This window comes from Hibiscus syriacus, unplaced genomic scaffold (genome assembly GCF_006381635.1).
Source record: "Hibiscus syriacus cultivar Baekdansim isolate YM2019G1 unplaced genomic scaffold, ASM638163v2 tig00110327_pilon, whole genome shotgun sequence".
Classification (NCBI taxonomy): domain Eukaryota; kingdom Viridiplantae; phylum Streptophyta; class Magnoliopsida; order Malvales; family Malvaceae; genus Hibiscus; species Hibiscus syriacus.
Window position 1 is genome coordinate 581,649 of NW_024062684.1, and position 14,158 is coordinate 595,806.

A 14,158-nucleotide genomic window follows, 5' to 3' on the forward strand; every position below is an offset into this window, starting at 1 on the left:
TTAAGGAGAAAGTTGAGTGATGAAATTTATATTTTACCCTAATATAAAAGACACAATATCTATTTATTTTATTTTATTGTTTTAGAAATACAATACACAATATCTATGTTTGGTCTTTGTGGAGACTTCCATTGGGCCTTTGCTCCCTCAGACTATAACCTTTGATGGATTGAGTTTGGATAAACACAACAGGTAAATATAAGGTTGTCAATTATGTGTTTCCTTTATTATTATTATTATTATTAATTTAGAGTGATTATAAGGTAATATTTATTTTAAAGATTTATAACCATTTGATAATGAAAGTTCAAACATCCTTACAGTCTTTGGTCTCGAACCAGATACCTCTAAGAATAACAATTATCCTTTCAACCATTGAGGTAACTTGGTTCGTACATTTTTGTTTAGATGTATGTATTACTTTTGTTTTAATATTGATATGTATTGGTGCGTAAAAAACATGCCACGCCAAAAAAAAAAACCATGACCACAGGAATGCATGGTGCATAAAAGAAGAAGCCAACCCAACATGTCACAACATTATGAGTCTATATATCCCAAATATCATAATTGAACAATTTGGGTAGGAATGGTAATTGGATGGGGGTGGGCAGAATATTTTTACCCTCTGACCCTATTGAAAATTTAAAGCTTTCGATTTGATTCTGATTTTAATATAATGTTATTGAATCTTCCCCTTCGAATTCGAGTTTCAGGACGACGCCCCTTATGCACACACGTCCACAAAAAGCTACAAGGACTTTAGAAGCTGTTTAGATGAGAAGAAAGATTACAGGAAGTTCGGCGAGATCGATGATAATGCAGATAGTGATTCGAGCTTCGATCTGTTTGAATTACAAAACTATGGTTTAGACATCTGATCAGGTGGTTTACCAGTGTATGAAACAACACATATGGACCACTTCAAAAGGGGAGCACCAATTTCCAATGGTGCACTATGAGACTAATACATTCTTCAACGTTGATGATGATGATAATGATGATGATGATGATGATGATGATGGAGGGAAACATCAGCAATAGGCCATCACCATGTCCCATTATGAGGATTATATATTCTAATCTTTTACTTTGGACCATAAACAATCATAGGTTAACACATTAATTAATACTTTCCTACATGTACGCGTGATTCATCTAATCTTTGCCTTTCCCTTCATATACTTTTTTTTTTCTCATCTAAAACAGATTCATTAAGTTCTTCAATGATGATTATATGTAATTAACACAAATGCTTTAGCATCAAACAAAACAAAATGAGTTGACCTCAAAACATAATCAAACGATGGATTTTGCCGTAGTAAAAGGCCTAAAGCTAATCTGATGATGAATCCTATTGATAGCCTTTAGTGAAAATGACGGTTAGAGAGAGAGAGAAAAACAAATAAACTTTTAGCAGGAAGCACCGGGCCTTTTGAGTGTGATTTCTCTCAAAGTGAAACCATGTTTGACAGAAGAGAGAGAGGAGAGAGAGGCAAAAGCTAAGCTTTCGCTTTTTATAAAGAAAAAGCTTATATAACAATTTACCAAGCGAAAACACAATCGGAAAACTCTATCGCTTTGAGATCAACTCCATTAATATTCCCTTTAAATTCCGTGACGGTATCAGACCTTATCGATAATGGTTTGATGACCAATTATATTTTTAGAACAAGAACCTGAGTATCCTGCGGATAAGAAACCATTGTGTTGCATGTTTATCTTATGCAACATAAACAGGCATCATGCAGAAGAAGCCTAATGATACATTTCCTAGACAGCCATCAAATTATTGTATATGATTATGATGTTATAACCTGCTCTTAACTCGGTTCTTACAACCACCTAACATTCCGGTGAAGTCGGGGCTCGAATCCTAACCGCACTCATTCCCATGCAAGGAAGTTTTCACATACAGAGTATATCAGGAGACAGGAGAGCATACTAACTTGGTTGCTATGCCCCTTGCAACCCCACTGCTATATCCATATTATTTTATTTTATTTTAAATTTAATCGATATAATTTATGATTATTTAACGTTTAAATATATTCAAAATCAATGGATTATAGCCATCAACTTATGGCTAGTTATAGAATAGAGGCGGCCATGCTAATAGAAATCCTGCCAAATACTGCAACAGCAAAGGAATGGACCACATATAAAATGTGGGCTATATCAAGTACTTAGATGGAATCACCAAATATTGAATTTTGATTGATTAGTTAGGTTTATAATATGGATCGGATTTAAACATATTTAAAATGAAATCAGATTAATTTTGTTATATGTTATTATTTTATCCGCCTGATTTAGATCTTAAATTCTAAATCATATATCTTAAATAATAAACTTTAAATATTTAAAAAGATAAAAGGGAATGTTATTTTTTTAAAGATTTCAGATTCGAGTAGTTGTATGTGTAATATGTGTGCATTATTAATGACTAAAAAATTTATGAACATATATTATTTTATAATCACAAAGAAATGTATGTATGTATATATATATATATAGATTAATATAAAAATAAGTGTTTAAATTATGTTTAGAAAAATACTTTAGTGTCTATAGATTTTTTTTGTTAAAAATAGATGTCTTATATTTTTTTATTACTACTTTTGGTGTCCCGATGTTAACCGTTGTTGAAAATATCCGTTAAGTAACACATGTCACGTTTTAGTAATTTTAAGAATTTTTATTTAAAATATATATATATATATAATAATATATTTTTATTATTTAATGAATATTTTTAAAAACAATAATTGTTTAAATACTTAAAATTATAACGGATAATCGTTAATCACCAATTTTTAAAGAAAAAAAAATTAGATCCATTGTTTACCCGTTTATTTTGTGTGTGTGTGTGTATATATATATATATATATATGACTGAATGGGTGAATAGGTTGAGTGGATTGTTTTTTCCTAAAGCAAATAGCAGCTTTTGACTCACATTAATGGCTTTGGCAAGGAGATTAGATTGGTGATGGCCTGATGGGGACATATGCACCTTCCACCCTGTGAGTACTTTCTATATTACCCTTTTCCTTGGGAATTTATGCCCTAATACAGTATTAATATACGATTAAATAAATATATTATTGAAAATATTTTACTTTTAATTTTAATAAAAATTTATCTAAAACGTTATTTTTTTATCTAAAATATTAATATTTTTTAATATTTCTAGTAAAATATCTAATATTAATATTTTTCGTAGAAAAATAATATTTATTTTATCAGATATGTTAACAAATCCGATAAAGCGTCTAATAATAATATTTTCGGTAAAAATAATAATGTTTTAGGTAACTTTTTTATTGAAAATACTAAAAAAAATAATAACATTTTCAATAATATTTTTCCTTAATAGTATATTAAGTTACCGCACATTAGACTTTCCCCTTTTCCTTTCTTTTGGATTTTTCTTAAATTTTACTTTTACTATCTAACAATTAGGTTAAATTAGTGAAATAGCAATCTAAAAGAAAAATAAAAATTAAGAAAAATAGGATCATGATAAATTATTTAAGAAAATAAGATGAATGATACAATAATTTATTTTTCTTTTAATTTGATCTTATGATGTAAATAAAAATTACAATTATACTAAAACCGTTGATAATTACCATCGATCGTAACATATCAACGACAAATTAGAAAGGAACAAACATCATATTTTATTCTAAACTAAACACACTGTCATATTAAAACTCTTTTTAATTTTTTTTTATATTAAATCATGTAATTATAATTTTAATGGATTTTCAGAGTTTGTAATATAATTATAGTCAAAACATAAATATTATTAATTTTCTTAAAGTCATATTTTCACTTAAATTGATAATTTTTAAAAAATAGTTTTTGTACTTCTATTTTCTTACATTTTGAGCCTAAGATTTTAAAAAAAGAGCAAAATCGTCCTCAGCTCCGACGATTTTATCACTTACTATAACATTCATCCAATTTCACTTAATAATTTCATATAATCTCTATTTTTTTCAAGTTTAATATTTTTATCATTTACGGTAATAATTAAAAACATTTTAAACAACTTATTAGTATCCTTTTATATATGATTGTAAGCAGGGATGGACTGACGGAGTGCTGGGGTACGGTAACACTCCCATAAATTTTAAATTTTCTTATATATTAAGTATTTTCTTTGTATTTTATAAGAATTATTTAGTTTCGCACCCCTTAAATTTTTTATATAATTTTTTATATTTACACTCCTAACGTAAAATCTTATGTTCGTCTTACTCAAATTTGATTAAATTTTTAATTTAATTTTTTTACTATCAAATAAAGCTTGAAGTAGCTTAAATTATGGATTGAAAAGCAATAATAAAAAAAATCAGAGTATGAAATGCAGCTTTCAAAAGCATATGTTCTTATCCATCTGCAGAATGGACAAGTTGTTGCAGAAACACACAAGGGGAATGCCATTTCATGCAACATTGGTTCATAAAGGGCGAAAGGAAAGTTGTTTGTCAGGTTCGAGTGCCTCCCTGCCGAATGTACCCACTTTCTTGTTTCCCCCCCCCCCCTCCCCTCCCTCGGGTTAATTGCACCAAACCTCTTCAAATTACAATAACTTTTAAAACATTTTTATTAATCAATCGAAGAATTGTATTAATAAGATCTTTTCACCAGTTTAATCATCTCCTGGGTTACATGTTTTTTTTTCTTTGAAAGGGTAGATTTTGTATTCAAACAAGGTTACAAATACAAAACGAGACATAAATATTGGCACCAAAATACAATCGCGATAATCATAATAACACATGCATAACAACCTAGTTGCCAAATAATGAAAATGCTAAAACCAAGCATCAAAGTCACAAGGCGGTAGCAACAATTGAAGGTCCACAAACAGAAAGCCCCTACATACCAACCAGGAGAGCCGAAGCACGACTCACAACATCCTCATTAGTAACACAGCAACCATAGAATATTATAAGCTTGTAACAATCGACAAGTTTGGATTTAAATGTAAACACAAATCTAATGCGAAGACATGACAATTTGGATTTAACACGTTAAAAATAATAATTAGTTTCCTTTATTCTTAATAATCTTATATATTTTCTTTTAACGAAGTTGTTTATATGTTAAATATACTCGTACTTACAATTTGATCTACGACAGATTTGAACTAGCATCAAATTAACTGCTAGGATGAGTTTAGGGACCAAATCAAAATTTAGATAATATTATGGGGACATTTGGTAAATTTACCCTTGATTTTCAATACTTTTTAAAATTGGACACGTGTAAGCTCATCCGGTTGTACAAATGTCAAGCAGGGTCTGGACATATCCCAACATAGAAATAAATAATTCGTTCGTTTTTCCAGTGTCTTTTTATTTGTCGTTGCTGGAAAAAAACACAGCAGTCCTTATGTTTTGAGTAAACTACTTCAAAGGTCATTTAATTAAGTTCTAATGATATTTTTAGTCACTAAACTTTCAAATATTATATAATACTCATTATATTTATTGAACTATTACAAAATGATTTCTTTACATTTATTTTTTATGACCCTATTTTCTAGACCTCAAAAGACATGGTGACGTTGAATAAGTCAGGTTTAGGGTTTAAACCAACAAGTAATTCAATTTCCCTTCACGTCGAATTATTAGATCAAATTTTGGTTTGGTTGATTGTGGAAGAAATTATGTAAAGAAACTTGGATCCTTGTGGTTTCATTGCCAAATTAACAATTTCCCTACATTCAAAGTGTTGAAAACAATGGTAGCAAATTCAAATAAAATGAACTAATTTTTAGTTAGTTTAGTTGGTTTAGCCGGATGAATTGTTAATTATAAAATTAAAAATTTAAATCATGATATTATGAATAGAGAATTAAATTAGGATAATTATTTTTATAATAGATCTTTACAATACATAATCTGAATTAACTAATGAATAAATCAAATATGAATAGTTATATATCGACATTGTTCATATTATCAAGCAAAGAGTCTATATTGCAGAGGCCATACTATCGTGATTGCGTTTGGAGGGTTTATTAGCAAGATTAAATGCTTAATGTGTAAAAAAAAGGTTAAAGAATGTTATTTTAAGAATTAATACGAAATGAGTGTTATATTAAAAAATAATGTTTTGTTTGAAGGTTTTTTTAAATAATAATTAAAAATCCATGTTTTTGAGACAGAATATTAGAAATAGTAGGAGAGGAAATCATGTTGACTCACAGTGTATCTGCTCATACCTTGATTTACAAACCAAAAGTTTCTAATAATACTACAGCTTTACTTTCTCTCTGTCTTTCTTCTGGTTTATCATTTTCTTTCTTCTCTTTTTTCTCCGTGGTAAGCAAAGAAAGGAAAAATCTTGATAACCCTTTTTTAAATTTCGGGTTATGTTTGTTGTTTGATGGGTTTTTTGTTTGGTTTCCTAGAAAACTGTAGGAAAAGGAAAGAAAGTTGGGAATCTTGCGACATCCTTAATTGTTCTACTACAGTTTTCTTAACAGGGACTTAACGTTACACCACATGTGAATTCTTTTTGTCTGTTAATCTCTCTTAACGGGTTGTTTTCATCCTTTATTTTTTCTACCTTTTGTGTGTGTCGATTATGCTTTTGCAACTCTGTTTTCTTGGGATTCGAAATGTTAAAGAATTTGGAGCTTTGGGTTCTCTTAATCTCTTATGCTTCAGCTAACATGGTTATGCTTTTTTCAGTATTTTGTCTCTATGGGATTTGGATTTCAAAGAATCAACCTTTTTTCTGGGCAACTCAATTCATCAGCTTTACTTGGTTCAATCACCATGAACATGTTCATTGAGTTTCCATTTTCTTTCCTTTAAAAAAAAATTCCCCTTCACTTTCTCTGCAACCAAACATAGCTTTGATTTTCTCTCCTCTTTTTGATTCTCTTTTAATGTACTTTTTTAATTAAATGCTCAACGGGATATCTCCAACTTTCCTTTTTTGTAATGTAATGTTAAAATTGAACTAACACACTACTGAAATCAATGGTCCGTGTATCTTTATCACTCTCTTTAGTTTTTTCTTAGCACCTGATAAGCAGTTATTGTATTAATGATTTTTATTTTGAACTTCTTTACCAATTATATGTAGGAATTTACATTGCTCATACTGATGGAGTCTTGGAGCTATGGTTCTGAAGGAAAAAACTTTATTTTCACTGATGAAATGGATTTGGATGCTTTTGCCAGAAGCAGAAAAACAATGCTAAGTTGGGACCTCAAACCTTCTTCTACTGATATTGAAGTTTTGGAGAGCATGGATTTCATGGATTTTGGTATTGCTGATATGAACAAGAAACCCTTTTATGGTAACACCAGTACGGGGATTTTTGGAGCTGAGTTTGGTAATGATTCCACTACTAAAAGTGTAGTTTCCCCTTCTTGTATGGTTTCTTCTAGCTTATATTTTGGTGAAGAGGAATCTGGTTCCAAGCATTGTAGTTCTTTGATGGACTCCAACAGTCAAGAATCTTCACTCATTGATTTGAAGCTAGGGAGATTGACTGATCATAAAGATGCACATGAAGGAAAATTCGCAAAGGAAACTTCCATCGTTTCGAAGAAAGCTCGAACGACGAGGTCGCTTTCCCATACTCCTTGTTGTCAAGTTTATGGTTGCAACAAGGATCTTAGCTCTTCAAAAGATTACCACAAGAGGCATAAAGTTTGCGAAGCTCACTCTAAGACTGTCAAAGTTATTGTTAATGGAATTGAACAGAGATTTTGTCAACAGTGTAGCAGGTTGCTTGCTTTTTTTTAACTATCTTTTTCCTTTCAATTTTGCTATGCTTCTATGTAAAATTTAATGAATATCTTAGCATGTTTGTAGTTTAAGATCATATAAAGGATATCGTTTAACTATTGAAATCGATTTAGAGAATATTTTGTAAATGCAAATGAATAAGTACATGTGTTTATCCTTATAATCGTCATGTATTCCAGCCTGCATATAGGTTGATTCTTGCAGGCTGACTTTTTCTTTTTGGTGGAAGGTCCCCAAGTCTTTACTTCGTTGTCCTTTTCTAGAGATAACTCGACACCGAATATTAGGGTGGACATGCAACATAATTGTTCATTGTTTTGTACTTTAATGGCCTGCATTTCGATACATTTTTGGCTAACCGTAATTCTTGTTGCTACATCAGGTTTCATTTACTGGCTGAATTTGATGATGGTAAGCGGAGTTGTCGTAAACGCCTAGCAGGGCATAATGAGCGGAGAAGGAAGCTTCATTTCAATACCTTCTCTGGAAAATCACATAAGTTGCTGCATTCATACCAAGGTATGAACCATATCTTGCTTTTACATCTCCTGAGTCTCACGCATTTGAAGATATGTAGAACCAGTCATGTAATTTAAACAACCGACTTTACTCTCGGTTGCATTGGTACAGATAGTAACTTATTATTTGCTAGTAAACATGGCTAGGGCTAAGTCGATACAAACATTTTGTGCAAGCCCTCGAAAACTAATATCTGCATACTGGAAAGACAGAAATAATTGGCCTAAAAAATGCATCCTGTTTTAATTTCCAAACTTGTGGTCGTGTAATGCTTGATCAGGAGTTCCGTAAACTAAAAAGTACCATTGTATTCAGAAACATGCAATTGAAAGTCTAATGAGTTCATATATGCATTTTGGTATAGGTTCAATTCGATTTGCAGGTTAAAAATAGAAATACAGAGTTCTAGCAACCAAATTGTGTTAGCTTGCTTTGCTTCCTTCGATTGCTATAGAATTTAATTTTGCAAAATTGTAACATATTAGTAACCTATGTGGATTCTCAGGTAGCAAGTTTCTGGGGACGTCCGTATTGAAACAAGCACCTTTCGTTAACCCAAACACATTTCAAGTAGACTTTCTTCATCCCGAAAGACATGTCTACACTAATCAATGTCTGCAGGTTAAATCTGAAGAGAATCCAATGCATAGTTCTCAGTCGGCATTAGCAATCACAAACGGGCAGTTGCTATCATCATCTTTCTTTCATATGCATGGCATTGGGAGACAACATGTTTCTGGAACATTTTCATTAGCAACCGAAGCCTTCGATGCTCCTAGTGCAGCATCAATGGCTAAAGAGTTCTCTGGGGTTTCACGCTCAGATTGTGCTCTCTCTCTTCTGTCAGCTCAATCCCAGGATTTGTCGAGCCATGCGACAGGAATGCAAAAGAATATGACCGATCAAGTTGGCCATGTCCATAGTTGCTCCGAGAAATCTTCTGCGAATATCTTTTACACGTGTGAAACGAACCCCATGGTAATAAGCCATGCAGGCTCCATCTCTCGTGCTGGTCAAACTGCTAATTTCGATGTTCAAGTTCAAAACTCGGATCTTTTGCACAATAGTTATTGCCTTTCTCCCGAAAACGGAACCACTGTCGATTTGCTTCAACTTTCAACACATCTCCAAAGAGTGGAGCAACAACGGAACTCCATGCAAGTAAAGCAGGAAAACGACGAACTGTTTTATTTCCTCACCACATAATTTGTACGCGAGGGAGAAAGGTATATCCACAAACGTCGGTTTCTACCCTTTTTTCCTGCTTTCAAATATTCTCCATACATCTACAATGTTCTATTCTTCTTTCAGGTTTACAGGAAGAGTTGCAAACTTGCAATGCATTTCACAAATAGGCTTTTAGACATGTTCCAACACCATTGGTGGTACATCTCGTTTCCGGTCGGTATACAACAACGTGAAATCCTGGACATTGTAAATGTATGTCGGTGCAAGTTCGGTAGTATTTTGTTCTTTTGCTATATTACTCTAGTTCCTCTACTGATTCTATGTAGTTAACCTGGTTTAAACTTGATAAATATGATACTATTTGAGCTGGTTTAGTGATCCCATCACTTTGGTTGCACTGAAAGGGCAATATTCAAATGGACAAAGTAAGAGTCCAGTTGGAATAAAGGTCTCCCCTGCAAAAAAAAAGTTCAGACTTTGAATCATTTTGCACTAGCAAGTTGTATATATATAAAATGTGTAGAAGTTTGAGTGGTTCATGTTAATTGGAAGAAGATATGCTTGTCAGTGTGCTGCATGCATATCTTTGTTTGCTGCTTTTTCTGCAGGTTGATATTAATTTTAGTGTTTGAAGCATGTTGTTACTTTAGGGCTGAAAATTCGATAGTTTCGAACACGATACGTGCAGAGTGTGGGTTGTGAATTCAAAAGGTACAAAGAATGCAATGCAACCATGAAATCCCAGATGGGAATCTTATTTAACAATTACAACTTGGGTTTATGTTTACTTCCCACTTGGAACACCTCTTTCTTTTAAGGCCAACTGTAAATCATTCAACCCAACAATGGATTATGGATGTCTGAATTAAAAACAAAAGTGGTGGGGGCAAATAAATTAATTATGCGGTCAGTATATGTTTACATATGTATAGAGTTCTAAAAATTGACCTAACCCACCCATGGTCAGTATAGGTTTAAGAATGTCAAAAGTTCTAGAATATTTGAAAAAAAAATTAAAATTTTGATTTTTTTTTTGTATTTAGTAAGGTTCTTACATAGTAACCGGTAAATCTTATTGTTTCCTGAATAAGTTGATGTCATATGTTACATTATGATATTATTAGATGATATTTTTGAAATATTACTAATTTTAATAAATTTGAAATTATTTTAGAATTTCAACAAATTTTTTAAAAATTATTCTTTAAAAAATATATAAATTTGACGTGAAAGAACTATATTGTATCTTGTGACTGTAATGTCTTAAAAAATATTGTTCAGATTTAACGGAAAAAATTAATTAAAGACTTAATTAATTCAATCAATCAATTCAAGGGTTTAATTTATTTATTTTATCAATTCGAGATTTTAGCTTAATAAAAAAACAAAGACTTAATTAATTTTTTTTCCAAAAGTTTGAGATCATACATGCTACTATTGAAATATATTTATATTATTAACAATTTATAGAGTTGTTTTATTAATGCGTATTTATGAAAATTAATTACTTAATGAACATATGTTAATAATTTATTTTTGTTCGAAAATTCTAAAATTTACCTTTCATAATCTAAAAGGGTCTAATTATACTATTGGTCCCTCTATTATATTGAAATTTAGATTTATTTCCTTTTAATCTGTCATATACTTTATAATGTTTTAAATAAGATTATTAAAGTGTTAATAATATTAATGGTTGGATTATATGAACATGAAATATATAATAAGTAAATAAATATATATTGTTTACTATAAAAAATGGTTAGGTCATATTAAAATGATTTAATAATATTTTTAATTGATAATGGACTAATTAGATATTAATGTTAGCGTAATAGAATATTTATTAGGATTATAGTATCCAAATTACACATAAGTTAACTTTTATGATATACCATCTTAAAAAAATGAATCATTTTATATAAAATAATTATGTACTCATTTAGTTTGATTTTATTGCATACATATTTCAGACGTAGTTACTTGCATTCAAGACTTTTAGGAAAAACGTTATTCTCTTTTCTATCACGCTAAAACCACCTAATGAGTTCATATAAATAATAATATTTAATTTAAATTATATGATTAATTAATTTTGTCATTTGCAATTATATACATATTACATAAAAACATTTTTATTAATTGTATGTCTTCGGTTTAGATTTTAGATTGTATTTTAGACACAAACATTTATTTTGGAAATTATATACATTTGATTGTGTTTAATAAAACAATTATATTTTTGTTTAATTTTTGAAAATAGTAACATTATTTAAAGCATAAATATCATTATAACAAATTATATTTTGAAATTTTAACTTATTTAATATTTTTCAACTGAGTTAATTAACTCGTAATATCAATTATACGCCTAGTATATATATATATATATATATGTGTGTGTGTGTGTAAAATTTGTACCCAGGTGTGCATGAACTTCGCCAGAAACATGCATATACTTAAAATATTAAAAGATGATAGTTAAGAAAGTTTGAGATACAAATCAAAGTTACGTTAAATATGGATTAAATCTTCTTTGTAGCAGTCCAGTCAAGGCCAGCTGCATCTCAAGCTTTGCAACTTGCTGCACTAATATCTCTTCTTCTTCATTCCTTGAAAATTTGATTGAAACCCTAATTAAAATCATCAATCTGTCAGTCATGGGTTTATGGCTACTCGCTACCCCCAGAATCAAAACAATTTTAGTATGTGTGTGTGTGTATATATATGTTGTTTCCTTACATTGCTGCTGCTTTCAGAAACTGATGCTGCTGCTTGTGGAGAATTTGGGATATGCCTAGCCCACTGCATGTTACAGAACAAAAGTAATAAAATATACGAAAAAATCAAATTTATCTCGAAGAAAATGAGGAAATTGTACTGACAATTTGTTCATACATTTTTAGCCGCTGCACTGAAAGCTTCTCTATGTGGAATTTCAGGATTTGCTGCTTTAATGCGCTGTATCTCCTCCCTTTCAATATAAAATTTGTAAAATGTAATTATATATATACATATACATACAGAGGGAGAGATTTTTTCAGAGCAGAAAACAGCGTTGCTTACTTCATAAACCGATTATAAGCGGATGGGAGCCTGTGTTTCTTCTCAGGAGCTGCAAAAGATTAATTAAAAGCAAGTACTTTGAATAGCCGAGACTTGAGAGTATGTAATAAGTTATGGTTTATGTACGTTTTACAACAAATGGCGCTTTGGGAGACGATGGGTCGCTCGATGACGATGAATACGAAGTACCCTTCATGAAATCACCGCTGAAACTCTACTTTCCCCTCAACATATTGTGTACAAACAAATTAATCTCATTGATGATCATATCGAAAGCCGAAGTTTAATTCGATTGGTTCATGGCTTCATGCAGTTACACTTGTAAACGTACCTGGAGAGTGAGGGTAGTTTGGGGATCGAGGCATTCACCTTGCAACGGAGGCCTGGTGCTGAGAAAGGAGAGATTGCTGCAATGGCCGCATTTCACTGTCACCGTGTCTAACAACCTTTTGCATGGGATCCCAACCTATATATTCATAAAATAGTTCAAAAATAACCAAAATGAATTCATCATCATCATAAGAAACCCTAAGCTATATGTTCATCAAATAGTTCAAAAATAACCAAAATGAATTAAACTAACTACAGCCAGAACAGTGTTGCAGAAGTTGCAGCGGACATAGCAGAGATGCTCAGGTTGTGGAACCAAGTCCATTTCAACTTTCTCTTCAAGGTTCATACTATGAAAACACAAAAGAGACTCTGGTGCTATATATATAGCTAGCGAGGTAATTACTCAAGGGTGTGGTGTGGGTGCCTTCAGAAGAAATTTAAGGTTAGGGGTTTTGATCATATAGGAGGACCTGGCTAGCTATAAATGTAACCTTTGGTTAGAGATGATGGTGGGGAAACGAAGCCCTGTCAATAAAGAAGATTTAGTGTTTCTTCCGAGTATTTTAAGAGAAGTTTATAAAGTATCGTTCATTGGATAGCCGGTTTAAACTTCAATAATTAGTATTGTACTTCCTAAAAAGGATTGGAAAACTGAAGAGTTTATGCTTGGTGGGATTTGAACTTATGAGTTTAAATTTAGTCTATGTTCGATTTTAATTTCCGAATTTAATCGATTTAGTTTCTCATATCTTTGAGGAGAGTATCTATTAAGAGAAATTAAAGAGAATACTTCGGGTATTTGACTTGAATGATAAAAGTGGAGGAAATTTTGTTTTAAAGAGCAAACCCTAGCTCAGGCAAGGTAGCTATGAAGTACTGGCATCTTAGCCACAATGTAACTTGTGGATCAAGTCTTTGGGCTTGGCAATGGAGGATTCAACTATCTACACTTCAAATGTTTTCACTAGAGAAAGTGGGCATTAATAATCCATGAACCTGATAACCCATGATTTTCTGGAAAGAGTTTTGAATTAGAGACTGATATGGGGTACCTGTCCATGCATTCCATTATCTGCTGGTGCTATGTTAAAAATGGAAATCCGAAAGAGATCGATGCTGCAATCACATGTCAATGTCACACACACACACGCATTCTGTTGATAGGCACCACCAAGCAGTACTGACTACTGAAAGAGGGGAAAAGAAGTGGGGTTCCTTTGTCCTTTTGTGATGGGACGATTCCTCCATTACCAAACATGGCAAA

The 14,158-nt window shown here is 31.5% G+C and overlaps 2 protein-coding genes across 3 annotated transcripts; one reads left to right on the top strand and one right to left on the bottom strand.

Moving 5' to 3' along the window:
• The first annotated feature begins 6,713 nt into the window (after positions 1-6,713).
• LOC120118147 (squamosa promoter-binding-like protein 6) lies at positions 6,714-9,515 on the top strand. Its single transcript, XM_039138272.1, has 3 exons — positions 6,714-7,766; positions 8,171-8,307; positions 8,813-9,515. The coding sequence occupies exons 1-3, from the start codon at positions 7,138-7,140 to the stop codon at positions 9,511-9,513; spliced, it is 1,467 nt and encodes a 488-aa protein (XP_038994203.1). The 5' UTR covers positions 6,714-7,137; the 3' UTR covers positions 9,514-9,515.
• A 2,426-nt stretch (positions 9,516-11,941) lies between these two features.
• On the bottom strand, positions 11,942-13,427 carry LOC120118190 (protein CRABS CLAW-like). 2 transcript variants are annotated; one of them, XM_039138314.1, is made up of 7 exons: positions 13,148-13,427; positions 12,893-13,027; positions 12,688-12,775; positions 12,562-12,610; positions 12,394-12,469; positions 12,238-12,300; positions 11,942-12,128 (listed from the first exon to the last, which is right to left on the bottom strand). In XM_039138314.1, exons 1-7 carry the CDS (start codon positions 13,238-13,240, stop codon positions 12,102-12,104), a joined length of 531 nt encoding a protein of 176 aa, XP_038994245.1. In that variant the 5' UTR covers positions 13,241-13,427; the 3' UTR covers positions 11,942-12,101. The 2 variants fall into 2 exon arrangements, with proteins under 2 accessions (XP_038994245.1, XP_038994244.1); XM_039138313.1 differs by having other exon boundaries at positions 13,145-13,427.
• Between the last annotated feature and the right edge of the window lie 731 nt (positions 13,428-14,158).